This window comes from Carcharhinus amblyrhynchos, chromosome 25, assembly GCF_965287045.1.
Source record: "Carcharhinus amblyrhynchos chromosome 25, sCarAmb.v2.hapA, whole genome shotgun sequence".
Classification (NCBI taxonomy): Eukaryota; Metazoa; Chordata; class Chondrichthyes; order Carcharhiniformes; family Carcharhinidae; genus Carcharhinus; species Carcharhinus amblyrhynchos.
The window spans coordinates 2,604,012-2,630,543 of record NC_137348.1 but is presented as its reverse complement, the minus strand read 5'-3'; the positions used below and the strand labels follow the sequence as shown (position 1 = coordinate 2,630,543).

Here is a 26,532-nt window from a genome sequence, read left to right as displayed (position 1 = left end):
AAACCCACCCCCTACCCCTCCCCCCTCACAAACCCACCCCCATACCCCCCTCACAAACCCACCCCCATACCCCCCCTCACAAACCTCCCAATACCCCCCTCACAAACCCACCCCCAAAACCCCCCCTCACAAACCCACACCCTACCCCTCCCCCCTCACAAACCCCCCGATACCTCTCCCCCCTCACAAACCCACCCCAAAACCCCCCCTCACAAACCCACCCCCATCCCACCCCCATACCCCTCCCCCCTCACAAACCCACCCCCGTACCCCCCCTCACAAACCCACCCATACCCCTCCCACCTCACAAACCTATCCCCTCACCCCTCACCCCTCACCAACCCTCCATACCACTCCCCCTCAAACACCCCCGTCCACTCCCCCTCACAAACCCCCATACCCCTCCCTCGCAAACACCCCAAACCCCTCCCCCTCCCCTTCGCAAAGACCCCCAAGCCTCTCCCCCTCACCTGTGTAGCCAGGCCTACACTCACAGTGGTAGGCGTTGACGAGCTGGACGCAGTTCTGTGTCCCTCGGCTATCACACGGGTTGGACAGACACTCATTGACGTCACCCTCACAGTGTTCCCCCACAAAGCCCGGGGGACAGATACAGCTGTAACCCCCCACACGGTCAACACAGCGACCCTTGTTAAAACAGCGAGGGCTCCATTGACAGAGAGTCAACCTGGGGGTTACAGTCATCCAGGTTTATCTCACAGTGCACACCTGGGAAAGAGGGAAAAATAACGTTAAAGTTAAAAAGTTAAAGTTCATTTTATTGGTCACCAGTAAGGCTTACATTAACACTGCAATGCAGTTACTGTGAAATTCCCCTAGGAATGAGAGAGGGGGGATGAGAGGGGGGTGACAGACAGAGAGATAGAGGGAGAATGAGAGACCGGAGGAGGGAATGAGAGAGACAAAAAGAGAGAGAGAGAGAGAGAGAGAGAGAGAGAGAAAGAAAGAGCGATAGAGAGAGACAAAGAGATAGAGGGGGGATGAGAGAGAAAGAGAGAGAGGAAGGGGGGGATGAGAAAGAGAGGAGACAGAGAGAGAGAGAGGATGAGAGGTAGGAGGAGGAAGAGAGGGAATGAGAGACAGAGAGAGAGAGGAAAGGAGAGATAGTGAGTGAGAGAGAGAGGGAATGTGATGGGGGAAGGAGAGAGGAAGAGGGGAGCAAGAGACAGGAGGAAAGAGAGACGGGGGGTGGGAGAGAGGGGGAGTGAGAGAAAGATGGGTTCAGAGAGAGGGGAGCAGAGGGAGAAGGAGAGAGAGATTGAGTTCGGAAATGGGAAAATCATCACATGTTCCAGATGCAAGAATTAGATCCAGTTAGTGACAGTCACATTAACAGGATCCAGTTCTGGGTTTACTCACTGAGCACCCCCACTCACCTCCCCTCCGACCCCACTCGCCTCCCCTCCGACCCCAGCTCGCCTCCCCTCCGACCCCAGCTCGCCTCCCCTCCGACCCCAGCTCGCCTCCCCTCCGACCCCTGCTCGCCTCCCCTCCGACCCTCCCTCGCCTCCCCTCCGACCCCCACTCACCTCCCCTCCGACCCCCACTCACCTCCCCTCCGACCCCCACTCACCTCCCCTCTGACCCTCCCTCGCCTCCCCTCCGACCCCCGCTCGCCTCCCCTCCGACCCCCGCTCGCCTCCCCTCCGACCCTCCCTCGCCTCCCCTCCGACCCTCACTCGCCTCCCCTCTGACCCTCACTCGCCTCCCCTCCGACCCCGCTCGCCTCCCCTCCGACCCCCGCTCGCCCTCCCCTCCGACCCTCCCTCGCCTCCCCTCCGACCCTCCCTCGCCTCCCCTCCTGACCCCAGCTCGCCTCCCCTCCGACCCCCACTCGCCTCCCCTCCGACCCTCCCTCCGCCTCCCTCCGACCCTCCTCGCCTCCCCTCCGACCCTCCCTCGCCTCCCCTCCCTCGCCTCCCTCCGACCCCTGCTCGCCTCCCCCTCCGACCCTGCTCGCCTCCCCTCCGACCCTCCCTCGCCTCCCCTCCGACCCCCGCTCGCCTCCCCTCCGACCCCCGCTCGCTCCCCTCGACCCCCGCTCGCCTCCCCTCCGACCCCAGCTCGCCTCCCCTCCGACCCCCACTCGCCTCCCCTCCGATCCTCCCTCGCCTCCCCTCCAACCCCCCGCTGCGCCTCCCCTCCGACCCCCGCTCGCCTCCCCTCCGACCCTCCCTCGCCCCCTCCCTCCGACCCCGCTCGCCCCCTCCCCTCCGACCCCCGCTCGCCCCCTCCCTCTGACCCCCGCTCGCCTCCCCTCCGACCCCCGCTCTTCTCTCCCTTCCATCCCCACTCGCCCCCTCCCTCCAATCTTCACTCACCCCCTCCAAAACCCCTCCAATCACACGCTCGAAGAGTATCCCTTCCCTCCCCACCCCCTCGGACGCTGTGCCTCGTACCCTGTGTCCCTCGAGGGCAGGAACATTGTAGGTGTTGATGAGGTTGATACAGGTTCCGCCATTGCCGCAGGGGCTGGGAGAGACACTCGTTAATCTCTCGGAGCAGTTAATCCGTGGTAACCAGCGACGCACTGTCAGATCGGGGAAGAGGAACAAAACGGGACCTGGTTAAATATTCATTTCACACAGCCACACCCCTCGGGATCGAGAACCCGCGGACGGAACGTTCCGGCAGGAACCCTCGAGGCCCCAGGATGGAAACGAAAGGAATCAGCATTGCTGCTTCTCAAGACATCCCATAATAGTGTCACCAACAATGACACTTTGAGAATGTGACAATGAGGAAAAACAGGGCAGTGTGAGCACAGCAAGATCCCACTAAACGTGATAAAGGCCCAGGTTGATGGGTCAGTATTGGTCTGAGGGCAGAATTGCCCCTGTTCTTCGTCCACATGTACCCCGGGGTGTCGGAGATCCAGCTGAACGGACAGACAAGGTCTCAGTCTAAACAGGACACACAAAAGGCCGAGCCTCCAACTCCCACCCTTAATCCCGACCCCTCCGCAGTGGAAGCTAAACGCTGACCCCTGACCTCCAGTGTGACTGACCACCTCGCCTCACCTCACAGGAGTATCCACCCAGGTAGTCGGTGCACGTGGCTCCATTCTGGCATGGGTTCGGCGCCCATTCATCCACCTGCTCCTGGCAGTAACTGCCGGTGTAACCAACCTGACAGCGGCAGTGGTGGGTGTTCCCGGCATCAATGCAGAGGCCACTGTTCCGACACAACTGGTCTGTCTCCACCCCTACACAACAGAACAAAGTTTCAAAGTTTATTCATAAGTCACAAGTCAGGCTTACATTAACACCGCGATGAAGTTACTGTGAAATTCCCCGAGTCGCCACACTCCGGCGCCTGTTCGGGTCAGTGCACCTAAATAGCACGTCTTTCAGACTGTGGGAGGAAACCGGAGCACCCGGAGGAAACCCACGCAGACACGGGGAGAACATGCAGACTCCGCACAGACAGTGATCCAAGCCGGGATCGAACCTGGGTCCTGGTGCTGTGAAGCAGGCAGTGCTAACCACTGTGCTACCATGCTACCCCCCCCACAGCAACAGATAACAACTGTCTGCAGCCAGCAGCAAGAGCCTGTTCGAAAGGATTTTGATTTGATTTGATTTGATTTTTATTGTCACGTGTATTAACATATAATGATAAGTATTGTTTCTTGCATGCTGCTCAAAGCACACCATTCATAGAGAATAAAAAGGGAGGGTGCAGAATGTCTTGTTACAGTCATAGCGATGGTGTAGAGAAAGATCAACTTAATGCGAGGTAGGTCCATTCAAACCTCTGACAGCAGCAGGGAAGAAGCTGTTCTTGACTCGGTTGGTATGGGACCTTTGTATCTTTTTCCCAACGGAAGAAGGTGGAAGAGGTTACGTAACATGTGCTGTTACATGGGAGTCACATTTGTTGCGAATAAAGGGGAACTGATGGATGTACTGTACTTAGATTTCCAGAAGGCATTTGATAAATGCCATACCAAAGGATATTGGATAAAATAAAAGCTCATGATGTTGGGGGTAACATATTGGCACAGATAGAAGATTGGCTAGCCAACAGGAAGCTGAGAGTAGGCATAAATAGATAGTTTTCAGGTTGACAAGAGGTAAACAAGTGGAGTGCCAGAGGGTTCAGTACTGGAGCTTTAACTGTTTACAATTTATATAAATGATTGCGATGAAGGGATTACCAAATTTGTTCCTGATATAGAGAGGTAGGAAAGTAAATTGTGAAGAACAACATAATAAGATTATAAAAAGGTATAGATAGGTTAAGTCAATGGGCAAAGATCTGGCAAAAGAAGTATAATGTGGGAAAATGTGAAATTGTCCATTTTACCACAATCAGTAAGGATAGGCAACAACATCTCCTCCACGATCATCCTCAACACCGGAGCTCACAAGGCTGTGTTCTCAGCCCCCTACTATACTCCTTATACACCTATAACCGTGCGGCCAAATTCCCCTCCAACTCGATTCTCCAGTTTGCTGACGACATCACTGTAGTGGGTCGGATCTCAAACAATGACAGAGAACAGAAGAGAGATCGAGAATCTGGTGAACTGGTGCAGCAACAATAATCTCTCCCTCAATGTCAACAAAACGAAGGAGATTGTCATCGACTTCAGGAAGTGTAAAGGAGAACATGCCCCTGTCTACATCAATGGGGACAAAGTAGAAAGGGTCGAGAGCTTCAAGTTTTAGGTGTCCAGATCACCAACACCCTGTCCTGGTCCCCCCCCACGCCGACACTATAGTTAAGAAAGCCCCACCAACACCTCTACTTTCTCAGGAAACTAAGGAAATTTGGCATGTCAGCTACGACTCTCACCAACTTTTACAGATACATCACAGAAAGCATTCTTGCTATGGGCTCCTGCTCTGCCCAAGAAGCAAGGAACTACAAAAGGTTGTGAATGTAGTCCCAATCCATCACACAAACCAGCCTCCCATCCATTGATTCTGTCTACACTTCCCACTGCCTCAGCAAAGCAGCCAGAATAATTAAGGACCCCACACATGCCGGACATTCTCTCTTCCACCTTCTTCCATCGGGAAAAAGATACAAAAGTCTGAGGTCACGTACCAACCGACTCAAGAACAGCTTCTTTCCTGCTGCTGTCAGACTTTTGAATGAACCTACCTTGCAGTAAGCTGATCTTTCTCTACATCCTCGCTATGACTGTAACACTACATTCTGCACTCCCTCCTTTCCTTCTCTATGAATGGTATGCTTTGTCTGTAACAGCGTGCAAGAAACAATGCCTTTCACTGTATGTTAATACGTGACAATAATAAACCAAATCAAATTGAAGAGAAGGATAAAAAATAAATAAAAACAGAAAATGCTGGATAAACTCAGCAGATCAGAGGGGTTGGGGGTGTGTTGTCGGGGGGGGTGGTCGGAGAACATGGAGGGGGGGCCGGTTGGAGGGTGTGGGTGGGGGTCGGAGGGTGTGGAAGGGTACCGGTGTGGGCAGGGGGTTTACCTTGCTGTTTAGCAGCCACCTCACAAGACACGCTGGGCACATCACAATACAGGCCAGTCCAGCTGCTCCGACACTCACACCGATAGGTGGTGCCAGTCTGCCAACAGGTGCCACCGTTTTTACAAGGCGACGAATCGCACCAACGCACCAGATTCTAGAAAGTAAAAACAGAGAGAGGATGATTGAAACCCTCTGTAATCTCACCCACCTTCCTGACCCCGAGATCAGCTCCTGATCTTATTCTCACCATCTCTTCACCTTCGCAACGCTGCCCGTCTCCAGGTCCTGCCTCGGATCATCTCCTTCAGAAACTCTCAATCGCGTCCTGCTTACCCCTGGACTCAGTATTCCAACACAGCCCTGGCCAGTGTCCCAGCTCCCACCCTCACTAAACCCAAGCTGTGGAATGCTGAATGTTTGAGCTGGACTCACCAATGTTTCTTTCACCAATTACCTTCAATCTGTGTCCTCTGCTTCTCAATCCTTTTCCCAATGGGAACAGTTTCTCCCTTTCTACTCTGTCCAACTCCCTCGTCATTTTGAACACCTCAGTCAAATCTCCTCTCCACCTTCCCTTCTGTTTCAGGAGAATGACCCCAGCTTCTCTGATCCATCTCTGGAATGCAAGTTCCTCATCCTGGAACCATTCTCGTCAATCTTTTCTGCCTTTCTCTAACACCTTCACATCCTTCCCAAAGAGCGCTGTCCAGTGCTGGACTCTCGCTGAGGTCAAACCCAGTGTTTTATACAACTTCCTGGAGTGAAGGGGTTATATTAGGAGGAAAGGCTGAACAGGTTTGGCCTGTATCCATTGGAGTTTAGAAGAACGAGAGATGATCTTATCGAAACATATAAGGTCCTAAGGGGACTTAAGGACATAAGAACTAGGAGCAGGAATAGGCCATCTAACCCTCGAGCCTGATCCGTCATTCAATAAGATCATGGTTGATCTTTTCATGGACTCAGCTCCACTTACCCGCCCGCTCACCATAACCCTTAATTCCTTTGCTGTTCAAAAATTTATCTATCTTTGCCTTAAAAACATTCAATGAGGTAGCCTCAACTGCTTCACTGGGCAGGGAATTCCACAGATTCACAACCCTTTGTGTGAAGAGGTTCCGCCTCAACTCAGTCCTAAATCTGCTCCCCCTTATTTTGGAGGCCATTCCCCCTAGTTCTAGTTTCACCCACCAGTGGAAACAACTTCCCTGCTTCTATCTTCCCCAGATAGGATAGATGCTGAAGAGATGTTTCCCCGTGTGGGGGTATCTGGAACTAGGCGGGGTACAGTCTGAAGGGGAGAGGATCTCCAGTTTAATGTGGAAGTGTGAAGGAATTTCTCCTCTGAGGGGGCTGTTACTCTCTGAAATTTACCCCCCCTCCTTGCCCCCAGAGAGCAGTGCATCCTGGGTCACTGGGCCAAGGCCGAGTGAGAGAGATTTCTGACTGAGGAGGGGGTCGAGGGATGTGGGGGACAGGAAAGTGGAGTTAAAGCCACGATCAGATCAGCCTCGATATCATTGTAAAGCAAAGTTTTAGTATTAGTCACATGGCATTAAGTGACATTCCTCAGGGATCAGTGCTGGGACCTTTGCTGTTTGTAATGTATATAAATGATTTGGAGGAAAATATAACTGGATTGATTACTAAGTTTGCGGATGACACAGAGGTTGGTGGATTTGTGGATAGCGATGAGGACCATCACAGGGTACAGCAGGATATAGATCAGCTGGAGACTTGGGCGGAGAGATGGCAGATGGAGTTTAATCCGGACAAATGTGAGGAAATGCATTTTGGAAGGTCTAATACAGAATAGGAAATATACAGTAAATGGCAGAACCCTTAAGAGTATTGATAGGCAGAGGGATCTGGGTGCACAGATACACAGGGCACTGAAAGTGGCAATAACACATTCTTCACTCAGAACTGCCAGCACTGTACACAGAAGCACTTTCTTCAGGGAAATGTTACTGGGGATTTGAGTTTATTCTTTCTGACCTTTTCACTTGTTATCAACAATATTGACATTTCAGAAAATAGGGTCATTTATGAGATTTGACCTTTAAAAATCTGAAGTTCCATTTTGTTCTAAAGAGAGCTACAGGATTGGGTTATCATAGACACCTCTACACATAGGGTTCATTCACAGCTAGCTGGCATGTTTTAATTGGATAGCATTGGAGACTGTTTTGATATATTTTGATAAATGGAGTTAAAGAGACTGAAAAAGAAGGCCTCTCTATTAGAGAAGCTCAGTGACTGGCCTGGAGTTGCTGCCATTATCTTTACACCTCTTTTGAGCACAGGTGTAACCTTTGCAATTCTCCGATCCTCTGGCACCATCCCTAAGGAGCTTTTGAAGATGCCTCCACAACGTCCACCCTTACTTCCTCAGTGACATCCCAGTCCTAACAACTTATCAGCTGTAAGTACAGACAGCCTCTCTAATACCATCTCTTTATCACTTCTTAGCCCCTCCAGTGTCTCTTTCACCATGGGTTTGACTAGCATCTTCCTACGGGGCTTCTTTTCATTCATTTGTGGGACCTGGGCATCGCTGGCTGGCCAGCATTTATTGCCCATCCCTAGTTGCCCTTGAGAAGGTGGTGATGAGCTGCCTTCTTGAACTGCCTTCTGGCTTGCTGGGCCATTTCAGAGGGCAGTTGAGAGTCAACCACACTGTTGTTGGTCTGGAGTCACATGTAGACCAGGCCGGATAAGGATGGAAGATTTCCTTCTCTAAAAGACATTGGTGAACCAGTTGGGATTTTCGGACAATGGTTTCATTCTTAATTCCAATTTCTTTTTTACTGAATTCAAATTGCACCTTCTGCTGTGGTGGGATTCGAACCCGGGTCCCCAGAACATTAGCTGAGTGTCTGGATTAATAGTGGTAAAGATGGACGCAAAGTATTCATTTAAACCTCAGCCATGCCCGCTGCCTCCACGTGTAAATCTCACAGCCGTTTGTGAGCAAAATCTCCTTTCATTGATAAAACAGTCCATTGTAAGCCCCTTGTCCACTTCCCCCACCCCCCTGGCCACTGCGCCTCACCCTCAACACCAGCAGTTGCGAAGCGATTCTGCCCACGTTGCACCCTATCGCGATGCTGCCCCTAACCCAGCCCTCTGGGGCGCTCTCACACTATTCTCTAAAAGGCCAGCACACCTTGACCCTCTGCCCACCCCCCACCCCCCCACCCCGGGTACGTGGCAGAGAGTTGGTGTTTCTCTGTGGTTACCTGACAGTTGAGGCCGGTGTAGCCTTGGGGACAGGTACATTTGTAGGTGCCATAGCTGTCCTGGCAGGTGCCAGCGTTGAGACATGGTTTGGAGTCACACTCGTTGATGTCATGTTGGCAATAGCTGCCGGTGAATCCGGTCGGACAGAGGCAGCTGAAGGTGTTGATTCCGTCGACACACGTCCCACCATTGAAACAGGAGCTGAGAAAAGGAATACAGAGTTAACATATTGCACTCGTAGCACAGGAGGCCATTCAGCCCATCAGACCTGTGCTAACTTACTGAAACAGCCAACCTATTAATCCCATATCCCTCTTGATGTGCTGCTTTCAAATATTTAGCCAATTCCTTTTAGAAAGTTCCTGTTGAATCTGATTCCCCGGCCCTTCCAGATCACAACAACTCGCTGCATTCTCCCATCTCCCCCTCCCGGGTTCTTTCCCCAATTCTCTATTCCTCTGGTTACCCACCCTCCCCTCACTGGAAACACTTCCTCCTCATTCACCTGAATCCACCATGAGTCAGCAGCAGTCTGGTCCCAGTGCTCCAGAATTCCCTCCCTAAATCCCCCCCCCCGCTCTCTCTCTCTGGCCCAGTGGGTTAGCACTGCTGCCTCATAGCGCCAGCGACCCAGGTTCGATTCTCAGCTTAGGTGACTGTCTGCAGAGTCTGCACATTCTCCCCGTGTCTGCGTGGGTTTCCTCTGGGTGCTCCGGTTTCGTCCCACAGTCTGAAAGCCGTGCTGGTTAGGGTGCATTAACCTGGACAGGCGCCGGACTGTGGCCATTAGGGGAATTTCACAGTAACTTCATTGCAGTGTTAATGTGAGTCTTACTTGTGACTAATAAATAAACTTTAACTTTACCTTTGTCATTCTGCCCCCCCCAACTTCCACTCCCTTCCTCTCACTTCTCCCTCTCTCTCCTCCCCACACTCTCTACCCATCACTCTCTCCCTCCCCTCCAACTCTCTCTCTCTCTCCCCCCTCCCTCTCTCTCTCCCCCCTCACACCCTCTCTCCCCCCACCCCACTCTCTTCCCCGACCCCCCTGCCCCCTCGCTCACCTCTCTGTGCAGTCTGGGGCATTATTCTCACAGTGCATGCCACTGAAGCCCAGAGGACAGGTACAGGTATAACTGTTGACACAGTCGGTGCAGTTGCCGTTGTTTTTACACGGGTCGCTGGCGCACTCGTTGATATCCTCCTCACACTTGGGACCACGGAAACCCGGGAGACAGGAGCAGAAGAAGCTGTTAACAGCATCAGCACAGGAGCCGCCATTGTGACAGGGGTCTGCAGCAGGAAAAACCAGCACCGAGTCATTGCCAAATGGTACAGGCAGGAAACATAACGTGCATTTAGATAGCGCCTTAAAAACCCCCAGGTCAGTGCCGAGGGAGTGCCGCACTGTCAGAGGGTCGGTGCTGAGGGAGTGCCGCACTGTCAGAGGGTCAGTGCTGAGGGAGTGCCGCACTGTCAGAGGGTCAGTGCTGAGGGAGTGCCGCACTGTCAGAGGGTCAGTGCTGAGGGAGTGCCGCACTGTCAGAGGGTCAGTGCTGAGGGAGCGCCGCACTGTCAGAGGGTCAGTGCTGAGGGAGTGCCGCACTGTCAGAGGGTCAGTGCTGAGGGAGTGCCGCACTGTCAGAGGGTCAGTGCTGAGGGAGTGCTGCACTGTCAGAGGGTCAGTGCTGAGGGAGCGCCGCACTGTCAGAGGGTCAGTGCTGAGGGAGTGCCGCACTGTCAGAGGGACTGTCTCTCTGCCGTTCCGTCTCTCTCCACTTACTTGGTTGACAATCGTCCACGTCAGTTTCACAGATGGTTCCGGTGTATCCCTGTCGACAGACGCACTGAAATTCACCCATCGAGTTCTGGCAAGTGGCGCCATTGAGACACGGACTCTTCACACACTCATTCACATCCTTCTCACAGCTCTGACCTACAGACACAGAGAATTCTAACATTAACATTCCACACAGGGGACAGCGGAGAGAGAGAGAGAGGGTGTGTGTGTGTGTGTGTGTGTGTGTGTGTGGGTGGGTGTGTTTGTGTGAATGTATTTGTCTATGACACTGTGAGTGTGTGTGATTGTGTGAGTGTGTGTGGGTGTGTGTGTGTGTGTGTTTGTGTGAGTGTATTTGTCTATGACACTGTGAGTGTGTGTGATTGTGTGAGTGTGTGTGGGTGTGTGTGTGTGTGTGTTTGTGTGAATGTATTTGTCTATGACACTGTGTGAGTGAATGACTGAATATGTGAGTGTGTCTGTGCGTGTGAGTGTGAGAGGGTGTGAGTGTGTGTGGGTGTGTGAGAGTGAGGGTGTGAGGGTGTGCGTGGGTGTAAGTGTGTGAGTGTGTGTGTGAGTGTGTGTGAGTGTGTGAGTGTGAGTGTGTGAGTGTGAGTGTGTGTGTGAGTGTGTGTGTGGGTGTGAGTGTGAGTGAGTGTGTGAGTGTGAGTGTGAGTGTGTGGGTGTGGGTGTGAGTGTGGGTGTGGGTGTGAGTGTGAGTGTGTGTGGGTGTGGGTGTGGGTGTGGGTGTGAGTGTGAGTGTGAGTGTGAGTGTGTGTGAGTGTGTGTGTGAGTGTGAGTGTGTGTGAGTGTGTGTGTGAGTGTGTGTGACGCTGTGTCGGTTACCGGTTTCTCCTCCCACCTTGCCATCCCTCTGGACAGCCACATGAGAAGTTCTCGTAATCTTCCGATTCCCGGCAAATGCCTCCATTTTTACAGGGGTGACTGGAACACGGAGCCAGAACATCCTCACAATTTACACCTGTGGGGAAAGGTCATCGTCATTACAGAGTGAAGATTCAACTCCACACAAAACACCCAGCCTGACATCGGGATCAGCTCCCCAAGTGACGCAGCACCAGGAGCGGGCTGGGATTCTCCCGATCCGCCTGGAGCGAGGCAGCACCAGGAGCGGGCTGGGATTCTCCCGATCCGCCTGGAGCGAGGCAGCACCAGGAGCGGGCTGGGATTCTCCCGATCCGCCTGGAGCAACGCAGCACCAGGAGCGGGCTGGGATTCTCCCGATCCGCCTGGAGCGAGGCAGCCCCAGGAGCAGGCTGGGATTCTCCCGATCCGCCTGGAGCGAGGCAGCCCCAGGAGCGGGCTGGGATTCTCCCGATCCGCCTGGAGCGAGGCAGCACCAGGAGTGGGCTGGGATTCTCCCGATCCGCCTGGAGCGAGGCAGCACCAGGAGTGGGCTGGGATTCTCCCAATCCGCCTGGAGCGAGGCAGCACCAGGAGTGGGCTGGGATTCTCCCGATCCGCCTGGAGCGAGGCAGCCCCAGGAGTGGGCTGGGATTCTCCTAATCCGCCTGGAGCAACGCAGCCCCAGGAGTGGGCTGGGATTCTCCTAATCCGCCTGGAGCGAGGCAGCACCAGGAGTGGGCTGAGGGCTGGGATTTTCCTGACATCCTGCCGGGGATGATTTAACTCAGGAAGCCAATCCCTTCAGCCCTCCAGGCTGGACAAGAGTTGATAGCGCTTTCTCCAATAATCGACTAGCTGACCTTTACTACAAGACGGTTAAAATAACATTTGGATAAGTGCACGGATGGGAAAGGATTAGTGGGATCTGGGCCAAAGATGGGCAATTAGGACAAGCTGCGAGGGCCCCAGGATCAGCATGGGGCAGTTGGGCTGAAGGGCCTGTTTCTGTGCTGTAAAGCTCCATGACTCGATGATTGGAATCGAAGAACGAAGAGATCTTGCTGCAGTTGGACAGAGTTTCCGTGGGATATCAGGAACAGTGTGGGCAGAACAGCTCTCCACATTGAAGAATAGAACTGCAGTGTGTCCCTGACAGGGCAGTGTCCCAGTCTCTGAACCCGGGCTTCAAATCCCACTCCACAAGGTGACGGGTCACGGACATCGTGCTAACGATTCAGGCAAACAGGATAAGAATCTTCCAGAACATCCTCCCAGCACAAGCCCGTGAAACGGGAGGGAGACTCCTGACCAGCCTTGGCCATCACCGCCCGGGAAAGGTCACCGTTGCTGCAGCAACCCAGACCCTCCGGCTGATTGGTTGCAATGGAGACGGGACAGTAAAGGTTGCCCAGATTGGTCCCTGAGATGAGGGTGTTGTCCTACGAGGAGAGGGTGAGTGAACCGGGTTAATATTCTCTGGGGTTTAGAGTGAGGGGTGATCAACTGGATTCTGAGGGGGTTTGACTCTGAGACAATGTTTCCTCACTCAGGGAATCTAAACCCCGGGTTTTAGTCTCAGGATATTAATTAGGACGGAGATGGGGAGAAATTACTTCACTCAAAGGATTGTGAATGTTTGGAATTTTCTCCTGACTCTCACTGGGGTACGGGTCCCACACACACTGACTCTCACTGGGGTACGGGTCCCACACACACTGACTCTCACTGGGGTACGGGTCCCACACACACTGACTCTCTCTGGGGTACGGGTCCCACACACACTGACTCTCACTGGGGTACGGGTCCCACACACACTGACTCTCACTGGGGTACGGGTCCCACACACACTGACTCTCACTGGGGTACGGGTCCCACACACACTGACTCTCACTGGGGTACGGGTCCCACACACACTGACTCTCACTGGGGTACGGGTCCCACACACACACTGACTCTCACTGGGGTACGGCTCCCACACACACTGACTCTCACTGAGGTACGGGTCCCACACACACTGACTCTCACTGGGGTACGGGTCCCACACACACTGACTCTCACTGGGGTACGGGTCCCACACACACTGACTCTCACTGGGGTACGGGTCCCACACACACTGACTCTCACTGGGGTACGGGTCCCACACACACTGACTCTCACTGGGGGACGGGTCCCACACACACTGACTCTCTCTGGGGTACGGGTCCCACACACACTGACTCTCACTGGGGTACGGGTCCCACACACACTGACTCTCTCTGGGGTACGGGTCCCACACACACTGACTCTCACTGGGGTACGGGTCCCACACACACTGACTCTCACTGGGGTACGGCTCCCACACACACTGACTCTCACTGGGGTACGGCTCCCACACACACTGACCCTCACTGGGGTACGGGTCCCACACACACTGACTCTCTCTGGGGTACGGGTCCCACACACACTGACTCTCACTGGGGTACGGGTCCCACACACACTGACTCTCACTGGGGTACGGGTCCCACACACACTGACTCTCACTGGGGTACGGCTCCCACACACACTGACTCTCACTGGGGTACGGGTCCCACACACACACTGACTCTCACTGGGGTACGGGTCCCACACACACTGACTCTCACTGGGGTACGGGTCCCACACACACTGACTCTCACTGGGGTACGGGTCCCACACACACACTGACTCTCACTGGGGTACGGGTCCCACACACACACTGACTCTCACTGGGGTACGGGTCCCACACACACTGACTCTCACTGGGGTACGGGTCCCACACACACTGACTCTCACTGGGGTACGGGTCCCACACACACTGACTCTCACTGGGGTACGGGTCCCACACACACTGACTCTCTCTGGGGTACGGGTCCCACACACACTGACTCTCACTGGGGTACGGGTCCCACACACACTGACTCTCTCTGGGGTACGGGTCCCACACACACTGACTCTCTCTGGGGTACGGGTCCCACACACACTGACTCTCACTGGGGTACAGGTCCCACACACACTGACTCTCACTGGGGTACAGGTCCCACACACACTGACTCTCACTGGGGTACGGGTCCCACACACACTGACTCTCACTGGGGTACGGGTCCCACACACACTGACTCTCTCTGGGGTACGGGTCCCACACACACTGACTCTCACTGGGGTACGGGTCCCACACACACTGACTCTCACTGGGGTACGGGTCCCACACACACTGACTCTCTCTGGGGTACGGGTCCCACACACACTGACTCTCACTGGGGTACGGGTCCCACACACACTGACTCTCTCTGGGGTACGGGTCCCACACACACTGACTCTCTCTGGGGTACGGGTCCCACACACACTGACTCTCACTGGGGTACGGGTCCCACACACACTGACTCTCACTGGGGTACGGGTCCCACACACACTGACTCTCACTGGGGTACGGGTCCCACACACACTGACTCTCACTGGGGTACGGGTCCCACACACACTGACTCTCACTGGGGTACGGGTCCCACACACACTGACTCTCACTGGGGTACGGCTCCCACACACACTGACTCTCACTGGGGCACAGGTCCCACACACACTGACTCTCACTGGGGTACAGGTCCCACACACACTGACTCTCTCTGGGGTACGGCTCCCACACACACTGACTCTCACTGGGGTACAGGTCCCACACACACTGACTCTCACTGGGGTACAGGTCCCACACACACTGACTCTCACTGGGGTACAGGTCCCACACAGACTGACTCTCTCTGGGGTACGGCTCCCACACACACTGACTCTCACTGGGGTACGGGTCCCACACACACTGACTCTCACTGGGGTACGGGTTCCACACACACTGACTCTCACTGGGGTACAGGTCCCACACTCACTGACTCTCACTGGGGTACGGGTCCCACACACACTGACTCTCTCTGGGGTACGGGTCCCACACACACTGACTCTCACTGGGGTACGGGTCCCACACACACTGACTCTCACTGGGGTACGGGTCCCACACACACTGACTCTCACTGGGGTACGGGTCCCACACACACTGACTCTCACTGGGGTACGGGTCCCACACACACTGACTCTCACTGGGGTACGGCTCCCACACACACTGACTCTCACTGGGGTACGGGTCCCACACACACTGACTCTCACTGGGGTACGGGTCCCACACACACTGACTCTCACTGGGGTACGGCTCCCACACACACTGACCCTCACTGGGGTACGGGTCCCACACACACTGACTCTCACTGGGGTACGGCTCCCACACACACTGACCCTCACTGGGGTACGGGTCCCACACACACTGACTCTCACTGGGGTACGGGTCCCACACACACTGACTCTCACTGGGGTACGGCTCCCACACACACTGACTCTCACTGGGGTACGGGTCCCACACACACTGACTCTCACTGGGGTACGGGTCCCACACACACACTGACTCTCACTGGGGTACGGCTCCCACACACACTGACTCTCACTGAGGTACGGGTCCCACACACACTGACTCTCACTGGGGTACGGGTCCCACACACACTGACTCTCACTGGGGTACGGGTCCCACACACACTGACTCTCACTGGGGTACGGGTCCCACACACACTGACTCTCACTGGGGTACGGGTCCCACACACACTGACTCTCACTGGGGGACGGGTCCCACACACACTGACTCTCTCTGGGGTACGGGTCCCACACACACTGACTCTCACTGGGGTACGGGTCCCACACACACTGACTCTCACTGGGGTACGGGTCCCACACACACTGACTCTCACTGGGGTACGGCTCCCACACACACTGACTCTCACTGGGGTACGGGTCCCACACACACTGACTCTCACTGGGGTACGGGTCCCACACACACTGACTCTCACTGGGGTACGGCTCCCACACACACTGACCCTCACTGGGGTACGGGTCCCACACACACTGACTCTCACTGGGGTACGGCTCCCACACACACTGACCCTCACTGGGGTACGGGTCCCACACACACTGACTCTCACTGGGGTACGGGTCCCACACACACTGACTCTCACTGGGGTACGGGTCCCACACACACTGACTCTCACTGGGGTACGGGTCCCACACACACACGCTGATGTTGTGTGACTGAGACCTCCAGCAGGGGTCTCTGGACAGTGACGGGGGGAGTTGGGGATGTTTTGCACTCGAACTCTCTCCTGCTGTTTAAACCCAGTTCCACCAAACAAAACTCCCACAACAGCCCAGTTATTAAACACCTGCCTTTTTAACGGGATTACAGGTTTGGGGACGGACTGAATAATTATTTGTCGCAGGTTTGAAAGGAGTTTAGTTTCTCTCTGCGTTCTGTGACTGACTTATCCCTGGTCAAGTTACCATGGAGACGGTGTCGGGAGAGGAAAGGTGACGCCACTTCCAGCAATTGTTCCCGGTGGCAGCGATTCCCGATATCAGGAAGTTGGGAATGACTGGCCCCTCAGCAGGAAATCTGCTGCCTGTTTATCCCAGATTGGCTCAGGCTGTGTTTCCACTGTCAGTGCATGGCTAAAGGAAACTGCCCAGTGAGGCCAGGCCACACCACTCACCACCCGGGCAGTACCCTCACCGGGGGCAGTGTACCCTCACCGGGGGCAGTGTACCCTCACCGGGGGGAGTGTGCACTCACCGGGGGTAGTGTACCCTCACCGGGGGTAGTGTGCCCTCACCGGGGGCAGTGTACCCTCACCGGGGGTAGTGTGCCCTCACCGGGGGGAGTGTACCCTCACCGGGGGGAGTGTACCCTCACCGGGGGGAGTGTGCCCTCACCGGGGGGGAGTGTGCCCTCACCGGGGGGAGTGTGCCCTCACTTGGGGGGGGGGGCAGAGGAGTGCGCCCTCACCGGGGGGAGTGTGCCCTCACCGGGGGGAGTGTGCCCTCACTTGGGGGGGGGGGCAGAGGAGTGCGCCCTCACCGGGGGGAGTGTGCCCTCACCGGGGAGAGTGTGCCCTCACCGGGGAGAGTGTGCCCTCACCGGGGGTAGTGTGCACTCACCCAGGGCAGCGTGCCCTCACCGGGGGAGTGTGCCCTCACCGGGGGGAGTGTACCCTCACCGGGGGGAGTGTACCCTCACCGGGGGGAGTGTGCCCTCACCGGGGGGAGTGTACCCTCACCGGGGGGAGTGTACCCTCACCGGGGGGAGTGTGCCCTCACCAGGGGGAGTGTACCCTCACCGGGGGCAGTGTACCCTCACCGGGGGGAGTGTGCCCTCACCGGGGGGAGTGTGCCCTCACCGGGGGGAGTGTGCCCTCACCCGGGGTGTGTGCACTCACCGGGGGGAGTGTGCACTCACCCAGGGCAGCGTGCCCTCACCGGGGGGAGTGTGCCCTCACCGGGGGGAGTGTACCCTCACCGGGGGGAGTGTACCCTCACCGGGGGGAGTGTGCCCTCACCGGGGGGACTGTGCCCTCACCGGGGGGAGTGTGCCCTCACCGGGGGGAGTGTGCCCTCACCGGGGGTGTGTGCACTCACCGGGGGGAGTGTGCCCTCACCGGGGGCAGTGTACCCTCACCGGGGGGAGTGTGCACTCACCGGGGGGAGTGTGCACTCACCCAGGGCAGCGTGCCCTCACCGGGGGGGGGGGGGGGGGGGGAGTGCACCCTCACGGGGGCAGTGCGCCGTCACCGGAGCCGCGTGCCCTCACCGGGGGCACAATGGGTGAGGCACTGATAGACTGAGCTGTGGGACAGAGTGACCCAGCCTCCCCAGCCCCCGGACCCCGTGCCCCCAGACCCGAACCCCTGGACCCCCAAGCCCCCGGACCCCATGCCCCTGGACCCCCAGTCCATTACCTGTGTACGGTAAGACACAGTTACACTTGTAACCAGCCACATCATCGATACAGCTGCCCTGATTCAGGCAGGGGTTGGACGCACACTCATTGATGTTGGTCTGGCAGTTGGGGCCTGCGACAGAAACAAAGGCATCAGTGAGAAAAAACCGTACGGAGTGAATCAACTCTGAGTGTGAGAGAGAGAGAGAGAGTGAGAGAGACAAGGGAAGGGAGACAAAGACAGAGCGAGAAAAAGAGAGTGAGTGAGAGAGGGAGAAGAGAGTGATGGAAAGACACAGATAAAGGGAGGGGAGGATGAGAAAGAGAAAAGACTAAGAGAGGGAAGAGGGAGAATGAGACAGAGAGAGAAAGTATCAGGGAGAGCGAGTGTGTGTGAGCGAAGAAATCAAAATAAAGACAGAGAATGTCACTGACAGACAGACACAATCCTGCTGTGGGAAACAGCAACAGGGTCTCACAGAGCCGGGTATCCCAGCGGCTGGGCTGCATTCAACAGGAAACCCCACGGAAAACAGCGGGATAGTAAGATCCCACAACCAGAGAGTGACCCAACGCAGTGAGGGAGAGAAACCAATGCAGAGGTACACACACACACACACACACACACACACGCACACACACACACACACACACACACACACACACACACACACACACACACACACACACACACACACACACACACACACACACACACACTGTCCCGTGTACAATGGCATGCACGCACTGTGGGACGCGCACTGTCCAGGGTGCACCGTTGGCGGGGCACACCATCAGGGGGCACGCAATGTCGGGGGCACGCACTATCGGGGTGCACTGTCACTGTCGTGGGGGGCACACGGTCGGGAGTGCACTGTCAGGGGCGCACTATGGGATGCGTGCTGTGGGACACTCACTGTGGGACACACACTGTCGGAACTTGGTGACAAAGATGCCCCACACAGTCGGACAACAAGGAGGCTTATGTTCGGATGAGATTGGAGGGCTCAGATAGTGCACTAGAAAGCTTTAGATTGGCTAGGAGGGAGTTGAAGAGTGAGTTAAGAAGGGCTAAAAGAGGACATGAGAAGACTTTGGCTGATAGGATTAAGGAGAATCCTAAGGCGTTCTATAGGTATGTCAAGAACAGAAGGTTGGTCAGGGCAAGATTAGGGCCAGTTACAGACAGCAGGGGGAAGTTGTGTGTGGAACCCGAGGAGATTGGAGAAGTATTGAACCAATATTTCTCTTCGGTGTTCACGCAGGGGGACATGAATATAGCTGAGGAGGACATTGGGTTGCAGGGGTGTAAAATAGACAGTATTACGGTTGATAAAGAGGATGTGCTGGAAATTCTTGAGGGGCTGAAAATAGATAAGTCCCCTGGTCCGGATGGGATCTACCCTAGGATTCTCTGGGAGGCTAGAGAGGTGATTGCAGAGCCTCTGGCTCAGATCTTCAGGTCGTCATTGGTCTCTGGTGTAGTCCCGGAGGATTGGAGGATAGCGAATGTTGTCCCATTGTTTAAGAAGGGGAACAGAGACTTTGCCGGGAATTATAGACCGGTGAGTCTTACTTCTGTTGTGGGCAAGGTTTTAGAAAAAATTATTAGGGATAGGATTTATAGTTATTTGGAGTGTAATGAATTGATTAGAAATAGTCAGCATGGTTTTGTAGCGGGTAGGTCGTGCCTTACTAACCTTATTGAGTTTTTTGAGAAGGTGACCAAAGAGGTGGATGGGGGTAAGGCAGTTGACGTGGTATACATGGATTTTAGTAAGGCGTTCGATAAGGTTCACCATGGTAGGCTTCTGCAGAAAATGCAGATGTATGGGATTGTGGGTAATCTAGGAAGTTGGATCAGGAATTGGCTATCAGATAGGAGACAGAGGGTGGTGGTGGATGGTAAATATTCATCATGGAGTGCAGTTACGAGTGGTGTGCCTCAGGGATCTGTTTTGGGGCCACTGTTGTTTGTAATTTTTATTAATGATCTGGATGAGGGTATAGTTGGGTGGATTAGTAAATTTGCTGATGACACCAAAGTTGGAGGTGTGGTAGATTGTGAGGAAGGGTGTCATAGTCTGCAGGGAGACTTAGATAGGTTGCAGAGCTGGGCCGAGAGGTGGCGGATGGAATTTAATGCGGAGAAGTGTGAGGTAATTCACTTTGGTAGGAGCAACAGATGTGTCGAGTATAGGGCTAATGGGAGGACTTTGAATAGTGTGGATGAACAGAGGGATCTAGGTGTGTGTGTACATAGATCCCTGAAAGTTGGGAATCAAGTAGATAAGGTTGTCAAGAAGGCGTACGGTGTCTTGGCGTTTATTGGTAGGGGGATTGAATTTAGGAGTCGCAGTGTAATGTTGCAACTGTACACTACTCTAGTGCGGCCGCACTTGGAGTACTGTGTGCAGTTCTGGTCCCCGCATTACAAGAAGGATGTGGAGGCGTTGGAGAGGGTGCAGAGGAGGTTTACTAGGATGTTGCCTGGTATGGTGGGGAGGTCCTATGAGGAGAGACTGAGGGATCTAGGGTTGTTTTTGTTGGAAAGAAGGCGGCTAAGAGGGGATCTTATTGAAACATATAAGATAATTAGAGGTTTAGATAGGGTGGATAGTGATAGCCTTTTTCCTCGGATGGAGAAAGCTAGCACGAGGGGGCATGGCTTTAAATTAAGGGGGGGTAGCTACAGGACGGATGTCAGGGGTAGGTTCTTTACCCAGCGGGTGGTGAGGGATTGGAATGCCCTGCCTGCTGCAGTTGTAAATGCGTCTAGTTTGGGGGCGTTTAAGAGATCTCTGGATAGGTTTATGGACGAAAAGGGATTGGTATAGGTTAGTGGGTCATTGTTTTTGTAACTGGTCGGCGCAACATCGTGGGCCGAAGGGCCTGTTCTGCGCTGTAATGTTCTATGTTCTATGTTCTAACACTCACTGCCGCCTCCCCCACCCCCATCCCCCCAACCCCATGCTCCACACTGGGAGGAAATCGCTCTGTCTTACTTACCTCGGTAACCGGGGCGACAGGCACACTGGTAGCCATTATTCATGTCCCGACATGACCCCCCATTCACACAGGGGTGAGACTCACACTCATTAACATTCAGGTCACAGTTTGTACCCGTCCAGCCTGGACTGCACTCACAGCTATACCTGTCAGAGAAAGAACAGATTTAGCACTGTCCATAACTCCCTCTACACTGTCCCCCATCAAACACTCCCAGGACAGGTACAGCACGGGGTTAGATACAGAGTAAAGCTCCCTCTACGCTGTCCCCCCATCAAACACTCCCAGGACAGGTACAGCACGGGGTTAGATACAGAGTAAAGCTCCCTCTACACTGTCCCCCCATCAAACACTCCCAGGACAGGTACAGCACGGGGTTAGATACAGAGTAAAGCTCCCTCTACACTGTCCCCATCAAACACTCCCAGGACAGGTACAGCACGGGGTTAGATACAGAGTAAAGCTCTCTCTACACTGTCCCCATCAAACACTCCCAGGACAGGTACAGCACGGGGTTAGATACAGAGTAAAGCTCCCTCTACACGGTCCCCATCAAACACTCCCAGGACAGGTACAGCACGGGGTTAGATACAGAGTAAAGCTCCCTCTACACTGTCCCCCCATCAAACACTCCCAGGACAGGTACAGCACGGGGTTAAATACAGAGTAAAGCTCCCTCTACACTGTCCCCCATCAAACACTCCCAGGACAGGTACAGCACGGGGTTAGATACAGAGTAAAGCTCCCTCTACACTGTCCCCACCAACTACTCCCAGGACAGGTACAGCACGGGGTGAGATACAGAGTAAAGCTCCCTCTACACTGTCCCCCATCAAACACTCCCAGGACAGGTACAGCACGGGGTTAGATACAGAGTAAAGCTCCCTCTACACTGTCCCCATCAAACACTCCCAGGACAGGTACAGCACGGGGTTAGATACAGAGTAAAGCTCCCTCTACACTGTCCCCATCAAACACTCCCAGGAGAGGTACAGCACGGGGTTAGACACAGAGTAAAGCTCCCTCTACACTGTCCCCACCAACTACTCCCAGGACAGTTACAGCACGGGGTTAGATACAGAGTAAAGCTCCCTCTCCACTGTCCCCCATCAAACACTCCCAGGACAGGTACAGCACGGGGTTAGATACAGAGTAAAGCTCCCTCTACACTGTCCTCCCATCAAACACTCCCAGGACAGGTACAGCATTGGGTTAGATACAGAGTAAAGCTCCCTCTACACTGTCCCCATCAAACACTCCCAGGACAGGTACAGCATTGGGTTAGATACAGAGTAAAGCTCCCTCTACACTGTCCCCCATCAAACACTCCCAGGACAGGTACAGCACGGGGTTAGATACAGAGTAAAGCTCCCTCTACACTGTCCCCACCAACTACTCCCAGGACAGGTACAGCACGGGGTTAGATACAGAGTAAATCTCCACCTCATTTCTCTGGTCAGACCCATCCCCAGTAGTGATTGGGTGATTGAGGGATACATACCCGTTGAGGTTATCTTTACATTCTCCGTGAATGCAGGGGTTGCTGTTACACTCATTCACCTCCGAGAAACACACCAAATCATGATAGCCCTCGGGACAGGTACAGGTGAAGCTGTTGATGTTGTCAGTGCAGGTTCCCCCGTTGTGGCAGGGGTTTGATGCACATTCGTCAATGTTAATGTTACACATGGGTCCTGAAACACAGGAGGTTCATACCAACATTAACCAGGGGGGCTGGAATATTCCGACAGACTGCTGTGGCAATATTGTGAATATTAATGAGGAAATTGTGTCAGAATATGATTATAAATAAATATCATGAGGAGATGCAAATATTACTAAGGCCTGTGGTGATTATCTCCATATTTATAAACTATTACCGATGAATTTCAGAATGTTAACTCGAGTAAGTGACATATGACTAATCCTTATTGTAAACCTTTCACTATTAATGGTGGCATTGTGGTGAAAATAAGGAAATTAGTAAGGAGATATGGTGGTAAAAAAATGAGCTGAGGATAGTCACTCCTCAGGGTGACACTGGGGCAGATTTAATTGTGTTACTTTTGTAGCCGAATAGCCACTCAACAATTTGGGCCTTACAACGCGGTTTCTGTCATTGTTCCAAACTCCCGTCCCCCAGTGAGAGTCAGTGTGTGTGGGACCCGTAACCCAGTGAGAGTCAGTGTGTGTGGGACCCGTACCCCAGTGAGAGTCAGTGTGTGTGGGAGCCGTACCCCAGTGAGAGTCAGTGTGTGTGGGACCCGTACCCCAGTGAGAGTCAGTGTGTGTGGGACCCGTACCCCAGTGAGAGTCAGTGTGTGTGGGACCCGTACCCCAGTGAGAGTCAGTGTGTGTGGGACCCGTACCCCAGTGAGAGTCAGTGTGTGTGGGAGCCGTACCCCAGTGAGAGTCAGTGTGTGTGGGAGCCGTACCCCAGTGAGAGTCAGTGTGTGTGGGACCCGTACCCCAGTGAGAGTCAGTGTGTGTGGGACCCGTACCCCAGTGAGAGTCAGTGTGTGTGGGACCCGTACCCCAGTGAGAGTCAGTGTGTGTGGGACCCGTACCCCAGTGAGAGTCAGTGTGTGTGGGACCCGTACCCCAGTGAGGGTCAGTGTGTGTGGGACCCGTACCCCAGTGAGAGTCAGTGTGTGTGGGAGCCGTACCCCAGTGAGAGTCAGTGTGTGTGGGACCCGTACCCCAGTGAGAGTCAGTGTGTGTGGGACCCGTACCCCAGTGAGAGTCAGTGTGTGTGGGAGCCGTACCCCAGTGAGAGTCAGTGTGTGTGGGACCCGTACCCCAGTGAGAGTCAGTGTGTGTGGGACCCGTACCCCAGTGAGAGTCAGTGTGTGTGGGAGCCGTACCCCAGTGAGAGTCAGTGTGTGTGGGAGCCGTACCCCAGTGAGAGTCAGTGTGTGTGGGGCCCGTACCCCAGTGAGAGTCAGTGTGTGTGGGAGCCGTACCCCAGTGAGAGTCAGTGTGTGTGGAATCTGAAGCGAGTTGGAAATCCAGACTGTGTGAGAGATTATTTTGGTGGTGAGTTCCTGAGTCAGTGAGTTCTATAATCTCTCAGCTCTTCATTACAGAGGTTGCTGTTTGGTGCTGAACAAGTTCCTTCAGCATTAACAAAAAACAAAATCTCCAATTTCTCAGGTTGGTGAACGGTTGGGGTCCACCGGCCCCAGATCTTTGGGGGCAGCAGTTCCAGCTGTAACCCAAGACCCCAGATGCACCATCATAATGGGCCTTTTACCCGGCAGCCGAGGCAGCCTCCTTCCTCAGAGGGAGCTGTACTCGTTCCTGAGGCCTGCTCAGGCCTTGAAGGGCCTGTGATTCAGATGCAGCATGGCAACGGGGAAAGACTGCCTGAGAACGGGAGCACAGGAGAGACAGAGAGGGAGCGAGGGAGGGGGCAAGGGAGCGAGGGATGGAGGGAGTGACTGAAGGAGGGAGGGAGTGAGCAAGCGAGTGAGAGAGGGAAGGAGGGAGGGAGCGAGCGAGGGAGGGAGGATGGGAGGGAGGGAGCGAGCGAGGGAGGGAGGATGGGAGGGAGGGAGCGAACGAGCGAGGGAGGGAGTGACTGAGGGAGGGAGTGAGCAAGTGAGCGAGAGAGGGAGGGAGCGAGGGAGACAGCGAGGGAGGGAGGGAGGGAGTGAGCAGTCAGGCCAGGGACGGGAACATGATAGCCCTGGGAAGTGGGACAGAGCTGCTGCACTCACTCGGCTTCTCCATTTCCCTGTTCCCATTGACTGGGTTCAGGCAGAGGCACCGTTGCCCTGGCAACACAAGCTCCAATTCTAACACCACACCTATGACGAATATAATTTTCAACGGGGTTTAAATCTGATTTGAAGAGGGCAGCAGTGCAGACACCAGCGCCCTTTGAGGCTGGAACTGCCTTCCTGCTATTCCCAGAATCTCTACTGGGTAAGAATGAGACCATTCAGCCCATCAAGTCTGCACCAATACTGGTCATCACACTACCAGAAGGATGGGGAGGCTTTGGAGGGAGTACAGAAAAGGTTCACCAGGATGTTGGAGGTATTAGCTCTGAGGAGAGATTGAATAAACTGGGATTGTTCTCCCTAGAAAGATGGAGGCTGAGGGGCAACCTGATAGAAGGATACAGGGGGGGAACAGAGGGATAGGACAACGTGATCGGCACTGTTCCTGTGCCGTGCTGTTCTTTGTAATTCCCCTAACATCTTGGGGCACTAAGGGACAATTTACCCTGGCCAATTCACCTAACCTGCACTTCTTTCGGACTGTGGGAGGAAACCCATGCAGACATGGGGAGAATGTGCAAACTCCACACAGACAGTGACCCGAGCCGGGAATCGAACCCAGGTCCCTGGCGCAGTGAGGCAGCAGGGCTAACCCACTGTGCCATTGCGCCGTACTGACTGTGAACGTCACATGGACCCAGAGAGAAGCAGCTTTTTAACCTTAATTGGGATTGGGGACTCTGTCAAAACGGGGATGAGAGGAGGGGGAGAGTGAGTGAAGGGAGGGGACACAATGATGGAGAGAGGAGGAGGTGGAATTGAGGGGAGGGGGTACTGGGGAGAGGGAGGGGAACTGAGTGGGGTGGGGGGTGATGTGGGGAGAGGGGAGCGGGGGGGGATGAGGGGAGTGGGGAAATGAGGGGAGGGGGAGAAGGGGGTTGACAGGAGGAGGGGTGACAGGAGGGGGGAGAGGGGAGCAGTTGGGTGACAGGAGGTGGGAGCAGGGGAGTGAGTGGAGGGAGAGCTGGGAGGGATGAGGGGTGGGGGAAACAGGGAGGATGAGGGGAGGAGGGAGCAAGGGGTGAGGGGAGTGAGGGGAAGGGGGAGCAAGGGAAGGGGAGCAGGGGATGAGGGGGTTACGGAGGGGTAACAGGAGGAGGGGAGCAGAGGGGGTGATGGGAGGGGGGAGGAGGGGGTGAGGGATAATGAGGGGATTGGGAGGGTTTGAGGGTGAGAAACGGAGGCAGTGGGGATTAGGATTGAGGGAGAATGCAGGACAGGAGGACAGTGCGAGGGGCAGAGGGATGAGGGTCTGAGGGCAAGTGGAAATCACCCATGCCAGTGGTGGGAGACTGGAGTGTGAGCGCGAACACTCAGACACTTAAACAACAGACAGAAAAGAGAATTCTCTTTTTATCAAAAGTATTCAGTTTTCCTGAATTAGCAGCTTCAGGAATCTGATGTGAGTCACGGAGAGAGAGGCAGAGTGCAAGAGACAGAGAGACTGGCGTTGGTTCAGGAACCCTGGGGCGATGGGTAATGGGGTAGGGGGGTGGAATCTTACAGGGTGTACACAGCTAGGGAGGAACATCATTAACAACTTACATTTATATAGCACCTTGCAGTGTTATATAACAAA

At 54.6% G+C, this 26,532-nt stretch overlaps 1 protein-coding gene across 1 annotated transcript in view; it reads right to left on the bottom strand.

Moving 5' to 3' along the window:
• notch1b (notch receptor 1b) overlaps positions 1 to 26,532 on the bottom strand; it is a 96,145-nt gene that overhangs the window by 17,074 nt on the left and 52,539 nt on the right. Inside the window, 14 exon segments of the mRNA XM_080212439.1 lie at positions 471 to 666; positions 668 to 729; positions 2,421 to 2,447; positions 2,450 to 2,530; positions 2,533 to 2,551; positions 3,042 to 3,226; positions 5,480 to 5,633; positions 8,722 to 8,923; positions 9,787 to 10,015; positions 10,506 to 10,658; positions 11,365 to 11,484; positions 18,179 to 18,292; positions 21,169 to 21,314; positions 22,670 to 22,862. Of these exon segments, the coding sequence (XP_080068565.1) occupies positions 471 to 666; positions 668 to 729; positions 2,421 to 2,447; positions 2,450 to 2,530; positions 2,533 to 2,551; positions 3,042 to 3,226; positions 5,480 to 5,633; positions 8,722 to 8,923; positions 9,787 to 10,015; positions 10,506 to 10,658; positions 11,365 to 11,484; positions 18,179 to 18,292; positions 21,169 to 21,314; positions 22,670 to 22,862 (1,881 nt within the window).